The sequence below is a fragment of the Phasianus colchicus genome, chromosome 1 (assembly GCF_987193195.1).
Source record: "Phasianus colchicus chromosome 1, bPhaCol1.hap1.1, whole genome shotgun sequence".
Lineage (NCBI taxonomy): Eukaryota > Metazoa > Chordata > Aves > Galliformes > Phasianidae > Phasianus > Phasianus colchicus.
The window spans coordinates 196023227-196041639 of NC_143436.1; the positions used below are offsets into that span (position 1 = coordinate 196023227).

General features: G+C 49.8%; 1 protein-coding gene across 3 annotated transcripts in view; it reads left to right on the plus strand.

The window, feature by feature from the left end:
- Positions 1–13355, plus strand: part of SLCO2B1 (solute carrier organic anion transporter family member 2B1) — a 40285-nt gene extending 26930 nt beyond the window's left edge. For all 3 annotated transcript variants that reach the window (XM_031605119.2, XM_031605120.2, XM_031605122.2), the window contains 8 exons: positions 526–637; positions 4705–4869; positions 6530–6722; positions 7434–7587; positions 10411–10580; positions 11579–11643; positions 12291–12411; positions 12823–13355. In XM_031605119.2, the coding sequence (XP_031460979.1) occupies positions 526–637; positions 4705–4869; positions 6530–6722; positions 7434–7587; positions 10411–10580; positions 11579–11643; positions 12291–12411; positions 12823–12997 (1155 nt within the window). In that variant the 3' untranslated portion in view covers positions 12998–13355. The remainder of the gene's footprint in view (positions 1–525; positions 638–4704; positions 4870–6529; positions 6723–7433; positions 7588–10410; positions 10581–11578; positions 11644–12290; positions 12412–12822) is intronic.
- The last annotated feature ends 5058 nt before the right edge of the window (positions 13356–18413 follow it).

An 18413-nucleotide genomic window follows, 5' to 3' on the forward strand; every position in this document is an offset into this window, starting at 1 on the left:
CCAGCCTCCAGAGGCGGAGAGAGGTGAGGGGTCTGCAGCTGCACAGCACAACCCAGAGCCTTTGGCACATCCCCGTTGTTGCCTCTGCTTCCCCATCTCCATCTTCACTAAGGAGAAATGCTCATCCTCCATCCAAAACTGGAGAAATTCACATCCTTCATCCCAAATGAGAGCTCCCTTTGCCTCATTTAGGTACACCTTGCCCAGTGGTGCAGGTACATCGTTCCTTGGGTTTGTGTGCCCATGGATATTCATGAAACACGACTCAGTCCTGCAGGGAAAAGGGGAAAAAATGCCTCTGAGCCCTGTCATGCAGACATCTGCATGATGCTCTCATCCTGATGGCAGGATTTGCTGGCAGGGCACAGAGCATCACAAGCTCCATCTGTGAGGAGAGTGGACGGCCCTCTGCCTCCCCCAGGCTGTGATTCCAAAGGGAGATTTCCCCTTCCTCCTTCAGCACAGCTGTGGGAGGGGTGAGCTGGGTGGGAATGTTGGTGGTGATCAACTCTTACCTGCCCACAGGTGACAAGTGGGAAGGAGATCAGCAGCAAGAAGAGCAAGGATGAGCTGCTCCGCCAGCTCAGGTCGAGGTCCGAGCACGTGCAAAACCTCTCCCTACTCCAGTTCATCAAATGTAAGTCTGTGCATCCTCCTGCTTGTTTCTATCAGTGGTCTGAGTGAGGGAGTTGAGTGCATGGGAAAGAAATATTGCATTGGACCTCATCCTCCTGCTGGTCCGTCATGGCTTCAAGCACTGGAACAGGTGTCCAGTGTGGCAGTGGTGACCCCATCCCTGGAGCTCTCAAAAAGACACGTGGACGTGGCACTAAGGGACGTGGTTTGGTGATGGCACTCAGTAGGCCAGACTGATGGTTGGACTGGGTGACCTGGGAGGTTTTTTCCAACCTAAATTGTTTTGTCATTCTGCGTCTTCTCTGCTTGCACATCCACCCATCCTGGCAGTGGGCAGTGTCCCATTCATCCGTCCTCACAATGCTAATAGGAAAGAGGGATGTAGGCATCCTGCTGGCTTAAATGCAATTCACAGATGTCCTCCTTGTCTGCACACAACTCACAGCCCAGCCTGTGCTGATTCAAGCATCGTATGAGAGGGGCTCAGCAGCATCTCACTGTCTGGGGGTGGGAGCACTCAGCACTGCCTGGCTTCATGGCTCATCCACTCAGTGGAAATGGAAGCCAAACAGAACCCAAACCCTTCATCAGAACCCAAACCTAGCAAGAAAGAAGGGGTAAACCCACAGCAGAGCCAAGGGAAGGGAGAGGGACGCCCAGTTAGAGCAGGGTTTGCTGCTTGGGTGCAACCATCTGCTACTGCTCAGCTTCCAAGTGATCATAATCCAGCCCCCCAAAACCTCCTCAGATGCTGTCTGTCAAGCCTGGTGACAATGTGACACTGTGACACAGCCACACTGCCCTGCTTGTCCTGCGGGGAATGGCTGCAGCCAGGATCTGAGCATTTAAAACCAGCTGCTTGTCTGTGCAGGCTGGAATTAATCCAGTGCAATGAGCTTGTTTGGAAGTCAGGGGGCTTAGGGATGCACATAGAACTGAAGGGAATCAGCTGGGCTTGGGTCTATTGAGGCTACGGGTCAGGCTTGTTTGAAATAAATATTTGGTTCTTGGGCAATTAAGAAAAGTGACCCTCTGCAGTCAATCCATGTCTATTTCCCATTATCCCTTTCATTTATTGGAAGCATTCTTGTTTTACAAAGGTCAGCACAGGGCAGGCACAGCCAGTGTGGGCAGGTTTTCATTCTTTGCTCTTTGCTCCTCTCACTTGCAGCCCAATGCTGAGCTATAGGAGCCAGCCTGGGGGCTGTTCCCCCACTGACTTCACCGCACCATCATTTAGCAAACCATTCCCCCAGCACACCTCTGCTGGGAGCTGTTGTGTGGGAGCAGATTTATGGCGTTCAGATGGGATTTTCACACTGATGCTCTGCTCTTTGCCCCCCAAAAATGAGTAAAAATGAACTCCCTGTGCTTGGGTGGGGAGAGGAGGAAGTGCCTGGCCTCCGTGTGGGGTTTGCATCAGGGCTGTGATAATAAATCCGTTATTGCCAAGAGTTTATCCCCTAAGCCTCAGTCCTGAAAACCTGTAAGGAAAGCAATCTTGCTGAGGTGAGAAATGCTTTGTAAAACCAGCAATGGCAAAGCTCAGGGCTGGACCTCACTCAGACATCTGGAGGTTGGACTTGGTGATCTTAGAGGTCTTTTCCAACCTTAATGATGATGTGATTTTACGATCTCAGCCCCAGCAGCTCAATATATACCTCCTGCTTACAGAAATGAGACTGCAGGGGTGTCCAGTGCCAGCCTACAGTGCCATCCCTGCACCCACAAAACCCTTGCTAAATCCAGAATGTGGATGGTAGGTGTGATGATGCAACGGGGGCAGATTAGATGAAGCCAAAAGAAGTTAGAAGTTAATTAGCTAGAAGCTAACTCATCTGCATGCTGGTGGATGGAGATGGTCATTGGCAAGATGGTGTGGGTTGGACCTCGTCTTCTTGGTGGTCCATCAGCATCCCAAGGGGTGGCAGGGGGGTACAGGGACAGGAAGCCCTGTGCATTTCTGCAGGCTGTGTTCCTGCAGGTGGCCACGCTGATGGCTATGGGTGTCCTATTTGGGGTGGGATGAAGGAAAGCATCAAGATCCCATCAGAAATTGGATCAAACTGAGATCACAGCAGACTGTTTCGACCTCCATCCCAGGACTTCCCTATGAAAGCTTCAAAGTGAGGACAAGCTCGGGCCCATAGATGAGGTTCTCTGTATTCTCATTTTCTCTGGCAGCCTCTGGGCTTTGGGTCTGTATGGAATGAGGCTTAAGGAGCAGTTTGCAGAGCCCTGGGGGCTGCACTTCAAGGACAGGAAGAGCTTTCCCATCCACAGTCTCAATAACAGGATGGGGCTGCGTATGGGACAAACACTCAGGCAAAGCACTGGGGACCTTTCCAAACAATGAGGTCAACTCCTGGAGAAACAAGCAGGCTCCAATCACCAGAGCTATTCAAAATGAGGAAAGTCAGAGTGCTGTGGGGAGCAATCCTGGCTCCTGCACAGATGTGCTGGGTGACTTTGGGCTGCTCCCTGCTCCTTTTACTGCGCTCCATTCACAGCCTTTGGATCTGCTCGCAGCAATGTGGAAAGCAGGATGCAGTGAGCTAGAAGTCATTTCAATTGCTAATTTCCATCGCTAATTTCCAGCCTTCTGCTGAAAGCACCTGGGAGGATGCTCAGCTGCTGCTGCACAATTTGGGAATTAATCCATGAAAGGTGATCTTCAAAGCAATTAAAACCTGGGGCTCGTGACCTGTTTGTTTCTCAGAGATGCCTAAAGATGGTTTCAAGTTTTGTGTTCTTTTTTTTAAAAAAAAAAAATCATTATTTAGAGTTTTTTTTAGGACTTAATTCCACATGCTTTTAGTATCTGGCTACCTGGAGCTGTAAGACTATCCAACTACCAACCCATCCCCATCTCATAGAGTAACAAAGGCTGGAAGAGATCTTCAAAATCATCCAGTCCAACCTCAACCCATCCCCACCATTGTCCCCACATAGAACCATGAGGGTTGGAAAAGAACCTCCAAGATCACCAAATCCCACTGCGCACTCATCCCCACCATGCCCACTGCCCATGTCCTTGTCTCATGGACCCTGCACTCTTTGGACCCTCTTTAGAGCCCTCCTTTGGCCCCAACATCTCCAGCAGTTTGCACAACCCTGGGAGCAGAATGCTGAGCTCAGAGGGAATGCTCCCATGGAGGTGAGCTTTCCCTTTGCATTTGGTCACCCTCTGGTAGCCGTGGAGGGGTCTTTTGCTCTTCATGTGACTTTTTAGGATGGAAACAATAGAATTGAATGCACAGCTTGGGGCAGCTCCTGGCAGATGGTTCTCCCTGCTGGAACAGATAGAAAGATTGTCCCCATGTTTGTGAGCTGCTGGGAATTAACACCATTAATTTACAGCAAGGCCTTCGCATTAATCCTCCCTGTTAATTCCTTATCTCTGCTCCAACATATTGGCTTTCAGAGCCCTCATCTGGGAAGCTCATCTGCTGTTTGTCTGGAAGTTGCCTTTATGGATGCCCTTTGCTTACGTGCTGCAAAGCAAAGGCATGAGCAGAACGAGGGCTCAGCATGGGGGAGAAGCAGCTCCGGGCTGGAGGTCTGCAGCTGGTGGGTGTCAGTGTCCCTCCGGCATGTCTTTGCTCAAGTACCAAGAGTTTGGCCTCGGGGGAATCTGCTGGCGTTGTTTCTTGCCTGTAATTCAGAAAAATGCATCCTGACCACTGAAAGTAATAACAATAATAGAGAAGCATCTTTACTACTGAAACAGAAAGGACACTACGGTTTCAACCGCAGCAAACAAACAAATTAACACTTAGTGACCTCCCGGAACTGAGGCTGTTTCCTTGGGGCGTGTATGCAACCACTGATGCTTCGACCCGACTTCTTTACATCCAATCCACCACATAATATAATTGATTTTCCATGGGCTCACACAACGGCTTGGGTTGGGAGGGACTTCAAAGATCATCCAGTTCCAACACCACTGCTGCAGGGTTGCCAAAATCCTGCCCAAAACTTTGGGGAAATTCAAAGCCATGCCATTTTCTATAGGTGATATGTTGCTGTTCCCCTCCGTACGCAGCAGGTTTCCCTTTTTCCTTCCAGATTTCCCCGTGGTCCTGCTGAGGAACCTTCGCCACCCCGTCTACCTGCTGGTGGTGTTGGCTCAGGTCAACCTCTCGGCCATGGTTGCTGGCTTAGCCACCTTCATGGGGAAGTTTCTGGAGAGGCAGTTCTCCCTCACAGCCTCCTTTGCCAACATGATCATTGGTAAGTGTTGCTGTTGTGCGCGGGGGCTGGCCAGGTTCTGAGCTCCTCTTTGAAAACCAAGGAGAGGAGAACAACTCATTGCAAGAACAGAGCAAGGAACCATCAGGCTTGGTTTGTGCACATTCCTGTGGTAGGGATTGCTTTACATAGACCATTAGTGTAGGTTCTCTTAACAGGCATGCATGAAATAAAATGAAAAATGGCAAACATACACACGTGCACCGTAAAGACACTTTGCAGCATGAGAGCATCCCAGCCGGTGTGTTCATCTTCTCTTAATCTTCAAAATGCTTACCGTGGTTAGACTAATTGCTCGTAAAAGTTGGGCTAGTTTCTTGCTGTTGGTATTGTTATGAAGGAAACAAAGATATTCCAAGCAGGATATGTTCTCACGAGACAAAACTGCTTTTACTTTTAATATCCAGAACATCCGGTCTCAGGCTGGGACCTGCCTGTGTCATGGTAACCAAGATATGAGGAATAAGGCTTGAAATCAGCCAGAGCACCCAGGGACCTAGATAACAGGCAGGGGGACCTTTTAAAATGTAATTCTAAGCAGCGTGCATCCTCAGAGTAAGGATCTTTAAAAAATAAATCAGAAGAAAGCGAGCAGATAGGAGGAAGGTTAAATGATGAAATGACAGTGTTCTCCACTGATGTGCCCTACTGGGTCGTGCCCAGCCTTGATTTACCCTTGGCATTAAAGATGTGTGGTGTATTTCTCACATGGATTTATCCACCTTTCACTCCTGGCTGCTAAATCTTGCTTCTCCTTTTTCTGTTAGAACAGAAAGCTCTCTGTAGCCGGAAATCCTTTCCTTCCTCGGGTATTTATAGGGCATTTATGGGCTGAAGGTAACCTCCTTGTTGATCCTTTGATGAATTAAACACACTGCACTTCTTCAGTATCCCTTTATAAGTTGGGATTTTCAAAACCCCAAGTCTGTCGTGAAAACCTTTACAGTTTTGTAACGATGACAGCAGAAACGGGCACACTGTCACATCAGTGGCTCATTATGCAGAAAATAAATATCCTGGAATCCTAGAATCACAGAATCGTAAAGGTTGGAAAAGACCTCCAAGGTCACCAAGTCCAACCCCAACCATCCCCACCATGACCATTTATAGAATCATGGAATCATGAAGGTTGGAAAAGACCTCCAAGGTCACCAAGTCCATTCCCAACCCATCCCCACCACGACCACTTACAGAATCGTGGAATCATGAAGGTTGGAAAAGACCCCCAAGATCTCCAAGTCCAACCCCCAACCATCCCCACTATGACCACTTATAGAATCGTGGAATCGTGAATGTTGGAAAAGACCTCCAAGGTCTCCAAATCCAACCCCAACCAAACCCACCATGACCACTTATAGAACCATGAAGGTTGGAAATGACCTCCATGGTCTCCAACCCCCATTCCCAACCCATCCCCACCATGACCACTTATAGAATCATGGAATCATGAAGGTTGGAAAAGACCTCCAAGGTCACCAAGTCCAACCCCAACCATCCCAATCATGACCACTTACAGAATCATGGAATCATGAAGGTTGGAAAAGACCTGCAAGGTCTCCAAGTCCAACCCATCCCCACCATGACCACAAAACCCATTGGTTTGGAGGTCAGACACCAAGCTGTGGGATCTGCCTTTCCCCAGGTTCTGTGAACATCCCGGGGGCGATGGTTGGCATCGTGGTCGGCGGTGCCATCCTGAAGAGGTTCCAGATGTCCCTGAAGCAGTGCAGTGCCATGTGTGTCTTCGGCATGCTGCTCTGCCTGATCCTTGCCTTCCCCCTCGTCTTCCTTGGCTGCCCCACACAGAAGGTTGCCGGCGTCACCTACAGAGAGAGGTGTGCAGCTGTGTGGGATGGGGGGCACACTGGGGTCACGCTTTGGGGCTGGACTGGGACTTGAGCAGAACACTCAAAATTGTGTTTATTTCCTTAAAACAAGGCAAGGGATTCATGCTTTCGTGAATAAACTCTGAGTCCACCGCGTCCTTACTCACGCCAGCTTCATTGACTGGTTGTGAAACTTGAGAGAACGCGGGGTTTTTTTGGCACAAAGAGCACAAGATTAAAATTTCATCTTGGAAAGCACAAAGCGTTGCTCACCAGGCTAATAACATGGCCAGAGACCAGACCTGGGAGCATCATGACTGCTTGCCCATGCAGTCTTCCCCAAATCCTCCACCCCAATTTCTGCATGCTGACCCATTCACATTCTTGTGGTCACAGTGGTCCTGAAAGTGGTTTCTGTGGGTCACAAAGGCTCAAGACCCCACATTTAGGGCTGGGAACACAAAATGAAGGAATTGGGCAATGTGCTGGACCGTTGGTGAATTCTATTCCCAAGGCTCTGGGGGTTTATCACGGAATTTCTACGGGATCTTCCTCATGGGAGAGATTCAGCATTAAGCAACTAGTGTTTCATTCTTAACCCTATATAAACGGGTATGTTTATATATATTAAATATATGTATCATAAATATTATATTTTCTGTATAAGATGCATATTAATTATGCTCAATACCATACATTAATATTTCCTTTCTATTGCAGCTCTGAATTTGGACGCTACGCCTCAGAGTGCAGCATCCAGTGTAACTGCCCCAAGAAAGCCTACAACCCCATCTGTGGCTCTGATGGCATCGAGTACATCTCTCCCTGTTACGCCGGCTGCAGTAGTGTCAGTACTGCCAACAACTCAGTCCTGGTGAGTCATTCCCACCACAATCACATCCTGGTTTGGGACAGCTCATGAGAGATGGCCAACGCAGTGCTCAGGTTGGGTCAGTAGGTTCTCCAATGTTCACTGGCCCAGTGCATGGCATGTGGTCATAGAGTGGCCAACACAACCCGTGCTGGTACATTTTCTTGGCTGAGGCAGCAGGCAGAATCCTTTTTGATGCCCATCCTTTTAGGATATGTCCTCACCCATCCGCTGCTCCACCCCGGAGACCACTGCTTCTGCAGCACAGACCCCATCTACAATATCTCCCTCACCATCCAGGAGCTTCAGTGGACACCTTCCATGGATGACACAAAACCTTTCTATTTTCCCTTCAACCCAAGCTGTGGCCAGTGAGGTCACCTCTCTTCTCTGTGTTCCCTGTGGTGGCAGAGGAGGACGTGCAGCGAGGGCAGGGCTAAATAAACACTTTTGTCACCCTGTGTGACACCTCTTGTACTTAAGGGATGCTTTCACCATGGGGTGAACCAGCCCACCCTCGCTGGGCTCCTCCAGTAAATAAATAACCAGGAAATATTTGCCAGTTCAAAGACCTATCTGGAAAAAGTTAGCAATCCACAGAGGGTAAGTGCTTTTCCTTCGTGTTCTTGGCGCAGGATGTATTTGCATCATGCAACTGGCTGGGGACTTTTTAGCAGCACTTTGTTAATTAACAGCACTCCGTTTTAATAACAATTACATTTCCTGCCAGAGCTTGGTCCCAGATGTGTTCTTCTGCACGCCTGTGCCTGCCTTCTGTGCAGCAGATCCTTGTCAACTGCTTTTTCCTCCTCAAAGACACCTCCAGCCCTTCGGCGTGCTGTGTTTCTGAACATCACCTGGTCCTGTAGTCACTAAACATGTTATTATTTAAGTATTATCTATATATTATTATATACAGCTACACGCTGCAGTAAATAGGGACTCCCTTTACAGTGCCATGAGAACACTCCTTATCAAAGCCAGCAGTACTCCTTCCTTTCGTGCTTGCATCCTTTGCCAAATCTTTTTTTCCAGTATGAGTGCACTCTGAACATTTCCTGGTTGGACTCCAGGGGTTCCTGCAGCCCATTCCTCAGCCTCTGGAGCTTCCACCCCTTCAACCAGCTGTGTGTGATCTGCTGGTTCGCTGAGGTCTGGCTCTGCCCCATCATTAATGCATGAGACCCAGGGCTATGGCTGTCATCGTGGCATTGGCCCATGGTGCATGGCCATGCATAAGAGTGGGGATGCTCCACTGCTCTCAGCTGCATTGTATTTGAGCTGGTCAATGGGCACCCCAAAATTTGGGTGACCGGAGGATCTGATAAGGGTGAGCTAAAAGAGAAACATGAACCACTGATGGGAGCCTCTCAAGGAACTAGTTGCTAGATGTTTCTGTTGGGCACGGCTGAGGTACCACTCTGACAACCCCTCCCTGCCCCCAGATCACATCCTGCTGTGGGGATGCTCATGGATTTCCTCCTCATCCCATTTCTCTGCAGTCCCCATGGCACCACATCACAGACAGTGTGTCTCACAGGGACGGCCCACCCGCAGCTTTGTGGCTTGCCCCCAGTGCTCGGAGGGTTTTGCAGATGGAGTCACACTGCTGTGATGTCCTCTAAGGTTTTGGATGAGAGGGGCACATCGTGGCTCCGGGACACCACCACAGGCATCTCCAACCCTCCATTTCCTCTTGGCTTTACGCAAGTAGCCTGAGTGTTGTGACTCTGGAAGAAGTGGTATATAGATAATGAGAGCTTTAATGTGTCCAGCTGCACTTTTTTTTTTTTTTTTTTATCAGCCTTGACCCAAATAAATCTCAACTATCACAGGCATTTATCTATGAGGGGCTGAGCCGTCCTTTGGAGACCCACATCTCCCTTGTTGAGTGCAGGAGCCTGCTTTGGTTCGGTTCATTTCAGATGGCTGAAGAAGATAAACCTCAGCCTTAATTTGAGCTATTAAGGCCCCTTTCTTGAGGGTGGGAGGAGGGGATGTGAACCCTTTCATCCCCAATCTCCCCGCACTCCCCTGGAGGTTTGTGCCAAAATGCACAGCACAGCCAGCGAACTCACATTGCGTCTGAATGTTTTATCAGCTGTGGGTGAGACATTGCCATGCCAAGAATTCAGATTTATGCACGATGCCAAGGCGTTCAGCTGACAAATGATGACATTCAAATAATGATGGCATCCAAAACCTGTGCAGAAGCATCTTTGGTGCACAGCAGGCGTGAAACAGGGGGCAGGGGAGCATTGCTGGAGCCCATGTGAACAAGACAAGGATGTGTCTGGGTTGGGAGCACAGATAAGGACCAGAGGTACTGCTGTGGTTCTCCCCCATCAGCTGTACATGCTCATGAATGTGACATCCCAGTGATGCCCATGGGACCCGGTGAGATGGGAACCTCCTTCCAGTGGTGACCGTGTGTTGGAAGCTGGATGTGGGGATGGAGAGCTGATGGGAAGATGGAGAGCTGATGTGGGGTTTGAGAGCAGATGTGGGGATGGAGAGTTGGCGTGTGGATGGAGAGCTGGTGTGGGGATGGACAACTGAAGATGAGGATGGAGAGCTGGATGTGGAGATGGAAAGCTGATGTGGGAATGAAGAGCACGTATCCTCACACCCTCCTGCTGCCCTCTGTTGAATTCATTGTACTTCTTTATTTTTTCCTCCTGCTCCCTGAAGTGTTGAGTGCTAATTACTGCTAATTATTTACAGTCAAAATCCAAACACTCTCCCCTTCCCTACATCAGCTGGCAGCTATCCCTGGCATCCCCACTGCCTTCCTCAACCCAGCAGCTTTTCTCTCCTCTGTTGCAGAACTACACCAACTGCATCTGCATCTCAGAAAATGGGCTCGTGGGCTCCGCCAAGTCCGGTACCTGTGGCACCAGCTGCTCCCACCTTCTCCTGCCCTTCGTGGTGCTCTCCTGCCTGGCAGGGATCCTCGCCAGCACATCCCACACACCATCCTTCATGCTCATCCTCCGGTGAGCAGGGCAGGGGGTTCCAGGTTGGCTGCATGGAGAAACTGCATTTGGAAAAGCAAGGGGTCCTTGAAGTGGGGAGGAAGGCTGAGGGGTTGGTTCACAGAACCGTAGAGCCATTCCAGTTGGAAAAGACCTCTCAGATCCCCAACTCCAACCCCAACCCATCCCACCGTGCCCGCTCAGCACATCCCTCAGTGCCACATCTCTCAGCACCCCCATGTTTGTCCTCAGCACCCTCTTCCTATGCTCAGATCTTCCCCCTCCGGCCCACCAGCCCTCCTGCTCCTTCTCCTCACCCACAGCTCATACCTCAGTGACGAGCTACACCATTGATTTATTGCTTTTTAATGCAGCCCCCTATTAAGCTAGGAAGTTTAATTGGATATCATCTATAACTGATACCTTCCAGCCCATTTCCGTGGTTGATGTGTGCTGAACAGCTGCTTTTTATGGAAGAGCTGTGGTTAAAACTTATTTTTACCTCGACCCCCAGGCAATATTAAATCACTGCTCAGGCCAGGAATGAGCCCAGCCTGTTCCAAACAGAGAGGAGAAGGTGTGCTGACCCCAGGTCCTCCCAGCTGTGACCCTGGCCATAACCACAAGGTTTATTTCAGAAATCTGGGGTGCCACCAAAATACACCCTGGGACAGCACATTGCAAAGAGAGCCACTTCCCCAGCGGTGAAATCACTTCTTCAGTTGCAGAAAGCAGCCTTTGTCCTGCTTGTGTTTGGCAGAGCTATATTGGCTTCTGTTGGTGTTTTACTCATACCAACTCTGTTTCCTGGCCACGAAAAAGCTGTGGTAAGCTCAGAGCCCAAGTTAATGAAGCAGCATCCTTTCTGCTGACCTACAGGGGAACTGTGTGGGTCCTTGGTGGTTTGGTGGAAGGACGAGTTTTTGGGTGCGGGCACTGCAAGGTTTTGTGATGCTGGGGAGGGAAATACCCATCCTTGCACAACTGCAGGAGGTCACACTTTCCATCTCGTGTTGCAGGAGCATCCAACCTGAAGACAAATCGTTTGCAGTTGGGATACAGTTCATGCTGCTGAGAGTTTTAGGTAAGTTGAAATTTGGTGAGATGCTGTCCTGGAGAATTGTATCGGCTGGAAGGAAGCTGCACAGATTCCTGAGCAACCCCATGGCTGTGGAAATGCTCTTTGTTCAGTTTCACTCCATTCTAAGGGAGGTGAAGAAGCTGCTTTGTAGGCTGCGAGTGGTGGGAGGTGAAGAGTCATCCCCATGGGGTGCAACTGCATGGTTAAACAAAAGAGGGAATGGGTTCGGATCCAGGAGGACAGCTGTTGGCTGTGCTTGTCTCTGGGGTATCAGAGTGGCTGTGCATCTCATGCCCTGGTCCCAGCAGTTATTTTTCTCATGATGGGAATTGATTTTCACCTGGTGGCCATGAGCATGAACACACAAAGGGATTCAGCTATGGGAAGGAGCGTTGCTAAGCAGTTCAGGAAGGAGTGAGCAATGTTTCTGGGATGAGCAATGGCCCCTTGTCAGAGAGCGATGAAAAAGAGGGATCTGCTTGCATTCAGGGGTTGCAAACCCAGCCAGCCTTGGGTATGCTGCACAGACCAATCCTTCATGGGCCACCAGACCCAGCTGCTTTCCATCCTCTTAGCACAGTGGAGAGCACCCAGGGCTGGGTCTGTCCCAGAGGTGCTCCCATGACATAATGATACCCCTCTGCATGCAGCGTGGATGCCAGGACCTGTTCTGTACGGCAGTGCCATCGACACCACCTGCATCCTCTGGGAGAATAAGTGCGACAGGAAAGCATCCTGCAGATACTACGACAACAACCTCTTCAGGCAGAGGTAGGGATGGTGGTAAGGATAGGGGATGGGGGGAACTTGGCCACATCCACCATGGGAATTCGCTTGATAATGTGCTCTTTTGGCCAGCCCTGCAGTGACCAAGCAGTTGGAATTGATGCTCAGTTGTACCCTTCCACCGGAACTCATTTTCTTCCTCTCCTCTCCTCTCCTCTCCTCTCCTCTCCTCTCCTCTCCTCTCCTCTCCTCTCCTCTCCTCTCCTCTCCTCTCCTCTCCTCTCCTCTCCTCTCCTCTCCTCTCCTCTCCTCTCCTCTCCTCTCCTCTCCTCTCCTCTCCTCTCCTCTCCTCTCCTCTCCTCTCCTCTCCTCTCCTCTCCTCCCCTCCCCTCCCCTCCCCTCCCCTCCCCTCCCCTCCCCTCCCCTTCCCACATTTATTGTGTTCCCACACCACAGGTATCTCGGCCTCCAGTTTTTCTTTGAGGTGGGTGCTTTCCTGTGCTTTGTGATGGTGTACATGATCCTCAGACGGCAGGAGAAGGATGCTAGCAATGTAGCAGAGACGACAACAGACCCAGAGAAGAAGAAGTTGGCAGAAAACTCCAAAAAGAGCCCAGAATCCAAAGTCTGATGCCAAAAAAAATGTGAATTGCAATCCACATCCAGGGAGGCGAAGCCTCGTGAATCACCCTGAGTCAAACTGTGAAAGATGGATGCTTGGAGTCACAGACGATGGGGCTGCTTCCCAATTCCTCCTGCACTGCCTCAGGAGCCTTCCCATGCATTGTCCTACACCTGTCTCCACCTGAATGGTGCACAAACATTACCCTTTGGACACTGCAGTCTTCCACATTCCTATCCTCCAAAGCATTTGTTCCTGCTGACAGCCTCCACGATGCCAGCACTGACCACCAGCCATATACCTGAAGGGTATTTTTTTAAAAAATGTTTTGTAATAAATGGTTTTTAAGAAGTGGTTTTGGACTGAACCCATATATCCTCATGAGTGTCAGCCTCTCCTTGCCTCTCGGTTGCCAACTGCTCTTGTTCCCTTTGCTCTCATGGTGTAACAGGGGCAGGGGTTGGGGTGCCTGGCGGGAGGGCACTAAGGGTGGGCTCCAAAAAGAACCTCTGTCCATCCCACGAGAGAAAACCCAATAGCTGCAGGCTTGTGGCACTTCAGCAGCATGGCCACATTGTGCAGTAATAGCCATAATTCTTATTTTTGTCCATACTTAAAATCATAGAACCATGGAATTGCTCAGGTTGGAAAAGACCTTAAAGATCACGCAGTCCAACCCAACTACTTGACCTGAGACCTCACAGAGACACATCAGCATTAAGGCTCATTCCCATCTTCTGGGTGGAAAGAGGAAGAACTTTTCTCAGGGTTGCAGGACTGCAAAGGGAGCTCAGTCCTTCTGCAGATTGGGCAGAGCTTGTGGCTAATGCATTTGACCACAGAGGCAGGCAGACTCAAAGGGGCTGCTGTCAAGCACAGCTGTAGTGAAGGTCGAATCTGGCATTATTTTGGTGCCACGGCCTCAATTTACTGCATTCTTTCCATCTCAGGTCTCCTTCCCACCCAAGTGCAAATTGAGTTGCTGCTACAGACCATTGAGTAACTTGTAATTTTTGGCTCCAGCGTGAAATTCAGTAGTGAAACCATAACTTCAAAGTTCAGCCTCAGAACCTTTGCAGCTCAGCCAAAGAATGCAGAAGAAAAAATAAGTACACAGTGAAGAAAAGGAGAAGGAGCGGATATTAGCTGTGCTAGAGGGTAGGCTTAGGTTAGGTTTCCTGCCCTGCACACAACCTCAAGCCACTCCAGGGTACTTTCCAACCCATAACAACACCCTTGTTTCGTGCAGCTGATGGCTGCAATGTGCTTTGCCAGGAATAGCCCAGGATGGGTTGGGAGAACCACATGGGACTTGGGTGGCACCTCCCACCCCTCTGACCTCTGAACCAGATCACAGTATGGATGTTTTCACATCACATAGAGATTTGTCTCAGGCAACACACAACCTGGAACAACCCAAATTTTGGGTTTTTTTTTCAGTCATCCATCAGAGGAGGGTGTACATAATTGCAAACAGCACATCTTGGCTTTGCAGTCAATTGCTGACCCACTATTATTCCTGTTTTTCTGCAATAATTTCCATTAATCGGGGGTGGAGATTCTATAAAAATAAATAAAACTTTTTTTTTTTTTCCTTCTTATTTTTTCTGTGCTCTTTAAGCAATGTGTAGAAAGGGGCTGAGTTGCAAGGGGAGATGAAGGAAAAGCAGTTTGGAAAGGTTTGATCCTGCCACCAGCAGGAAACAGGGTGTTCAGATGGGGGGCAGCTTCCCCCATCCCCCATTGATCAGGGGATCATTGGCACCACTGGGTACAGGATGAGACCAAAGCTCACCTGCCAGGGATGGATGAGGGGGGCTGAGGGGATCTGCCCAATGCTCAGCAGAGATGCACATCTGAAGGAAAGAGGAAGGAATTTCAAGTTTTCTGAGGTCTTTTGGTTTGCTCAAAGCAGGATGAAGGCCCTGAGAAATAACCCAGCCCATCCCACCATGTCCAGGCTAGGACCACCTGTGTCTGGGCTAACATTCTTCCCAGGGATGGAGATCAGCATTTCAAACTGGGCTCACAAAGGTCCATATTGGGAGCTGCTTAACACAGTAGAGTTAACATCATGGAAGTGTGAAGCAGATCTCTTCCTATAAAACCATAGCATCCCTCTCTTTTGATCCAGTTCAGTCCAGTTCACCAGTGAATGAAGTCCTTGCTTGTGGAAGAAAAACTCAGTCTCCACCTCCATCTCCATCTCCACCTTCACCTCCATCTCCACCTCCACCTCCATACCCATCTCCACCTCCAATCCCCATCTCCACCTCCATCTCCACCTCCATCCCCATCCCCATCTCCATCTCCACCTCCATCTCCATCTCCACCTCCACCTCCACCTCCATCCCCATCTCTACCTCCATCTCCACCTCCATCCTCATCTCCATCTCCACCTCCATCTCCACCTCCATCTCCATCTCCACCTCCACCTCCACCTCCACCTCCACCTCCACCTCCATCCCCATCTCTACCTCCATCTCCACCTCCATCCTCATCTCCATCTCCATCTCCATCTCCACCTCCACCTCCATCTCCATCTCCATCTCCATCTCCATCTCCATCTCCATCTCCATCTCCGTCTCCGTCTCCGTCTCCATCTCCATCTCCATCTCCATCTCCATCTCCATCTCCGTCTCATCTCCATCTCCATCTCAACCTCCACCTCCACCTCCATCTCCCCTCCATCCCCATCTCCACCTCCACCTCCATCTTCATCTCTATCTCCACTTCCACCTCCATCTCCACTTCCATCTCCACCTCCACCTCCATGAGGGTTTTCTATGAGATGACCATAGTGGACAGCAGCCCCTTCCCAGTCAATAGCCCATCTGCCAGATCGCAGTTTTCAGCCTATGGATGTTCACTGCTGGATCTTACTTTTGCAGGCTGGAGGAGAAAAGCATCACCAGAGGTTGGTAAAATGCATTGAACCTGGTTCACCAAAATCTGACAGGGAACAGAAGGATCCACAGCATTTAAGGAGCTGAGAGCTACTTTATCGCTAAGGACAATGCTCGTTCTTCTGGAAAAGAGCAAAGCTGAAGCTTTTAGATAACCAAGCATCGTTTTGGTCTATTTATCTCTGCAGTGCTTTTGGCTTCCTTTCTGCAGCAATTAAAGCCCAAGGGCTTTCTTCTGCCTGTCTGCTGCTGTTAGAGGAGCAGGTTTTCCATCACAAGGGATATGAATGGTCCCGTGTGGGTTTGGTGACTGCTTGTGGTGAGCTGACAGAGAAGACCCAGTCCCAGAGCTGGGGAAGAGGAAGGCAAAGGAGATACACACATATGTGAAAGGTAGGAATGCTCAGTGAAGGACATCCTGCTAAGTTTCCTATGGGATATTGAGGCTGACCAAACAGATGCTGAATCTCCATCAATTAACCCCACAGTTCAAAGAGGCTGGGGTTCCTGGAGGACCTTAGAAAGGGAAAAATGAGAAATCAGACAATTTCAAACCCAGTATCTCAGCCCTGACCACCAGAAAGATGGTGAAGGAGTTATTAATCCGTTTATTTACAAGTACTGGGAGGAAAATGTTATGGATGGAATTTCTCCCAGGCCCACCTGGGGAGGCTGCACCACAGCTTCACTGCAAGAAGGATGGGAAGGATATGGGTTATGCAACCAAAATATTCTCATTAACTAATTATCAGCCATGAGAAATTACTGTGTAGAGGGAAAAGAAGGGGAAAGGGCAGGCATAATTGGAAAGCTTCACTTCCAGGGGATATGGGCAGTTTACTGTCTGCCCATAAGGATTTATACAGCAGTCTCACAAGGGTCTGCCCCGACTCAAGCACTAATCAATATTTTAATTAATGACTCAGGTGATGAGACAAAGCGGAGCTAATAAAACTGCTGCCTGAGGTCAGCGGGGCTGCAGCTGGAAGGATTAGCATTCAAATCGTTCACAGCAAATTGGAGAAATGGCCCCAAATCGATGCGCCAGGATTCGACACGGAGAGCAAACGGAGCGAGGAGGGCTGGGCTGCAAGAATCAACAGCTGGGGAGTAGGAATGTTCATGGCTGTGAGTGCTGGAGCAGACTGGTGAGCCCTGGGACACATGAGTGGGATGCTCTAGGAACAGGAGATGCTGTACCAGAATCACCGCATCACCAAATAGAGGAAGTTGGATGGGACATCTGGGGGTCCAAACCCATCAGAACCATCTGTCTAATCCAAAGCCAAGCCAAGCTGACTGCAGAGGCAATATTTTTTCCTTAGATTGTGACACTCGTGAGCCTGTGGAGCTCCTTCCATCATGTTGTTCCCAGGCTCTGCTCCAGGCATGGGCTGGAAGTGGAGAGGAGCAGCAGGACAGAGTGGACATTTGGAAACCAGACGTTATTTAGAGGTGTTAATCATAGAATCACAGAATGGCCTGGGTTGCAAAGGAGCACAATGCTCATCCAGTTCCAACCCCCTGCTATGTGCAGGTCGCCAACCAGCAGACCAGGCTGCCCAGAGCCACATCCAGCCTGGCCTTGAATGCCTGCAGGGATGGGGCATCCACAGCCTCCTTGGGCAACCTGTTCCAGTGCCTCACCTCCCTTGGAACAGGTTGCCCAAGGAGGTTAAACGGAGGTAAGATTCGTATATCTATAGGGAGCATCCAGAATTACAGCAGGCATGCTTGCAAATGTGGCAGGAGAGGAAAAAACTCCCATTAGATGGAAGCATCTGTCAGATGGAGAGCAGATCTTCCTTGGGGGCTTTCTGCTGCAGTCCAGCATCCCAGCCTGATTATGGAGCTGTGCTGTGATTCAATCTGGCAGCACCTGTGTCCCAACAGCACATGTCTCGTGGCTTGTTCCCCAGCTGGCAGCATGAAAGCAAGCCAGCCCTGACATGGAAATGTATTAGAGAAATTCACACTGGTGCTGGAGATCACTGTGCTGTGCAGCAAAGCGTGAAAGCCAGGCTTCACTATATGGGATTTCACCACACATCTGGGAACAGAGCCTGGGGGTCTGCAGGCAGATGGATCCCAGGCTTCCAACTTCAGCACCTCCAGATGTGTGAGAGCAGATTGCAGTAGCACAGTCCTTGCGGTGTTTCACTGAACAGAAACCATCTGTGGACAACATGAGCACTTACAGGTAGATTCTCTGCCCATAGCAGGTGGAGAATCACTGAGTCACACCTCTGTGGTCTGATCCGACACTGCTGTCTGATGCAGAAATATTGCAAAGAAAGGCTTACTTGCCTTTTCCATCCTGCCAAATGAGACAAGGAATGAGAGCCAAGGGATTCGTGACTTCAGGAAGGATCTGAGCTGCTCCTGTTGCACCCAACTGATGCAGAGTGACATCTTCCCAAGCAAACTGCAGTGGTACAAAGACCCCGGGTAAGCTCAAGGGATGAGCAGAGCAGGGCCAGCACCACTCCAGACAAGAGATCATCAGGAAAAGGCTGTGT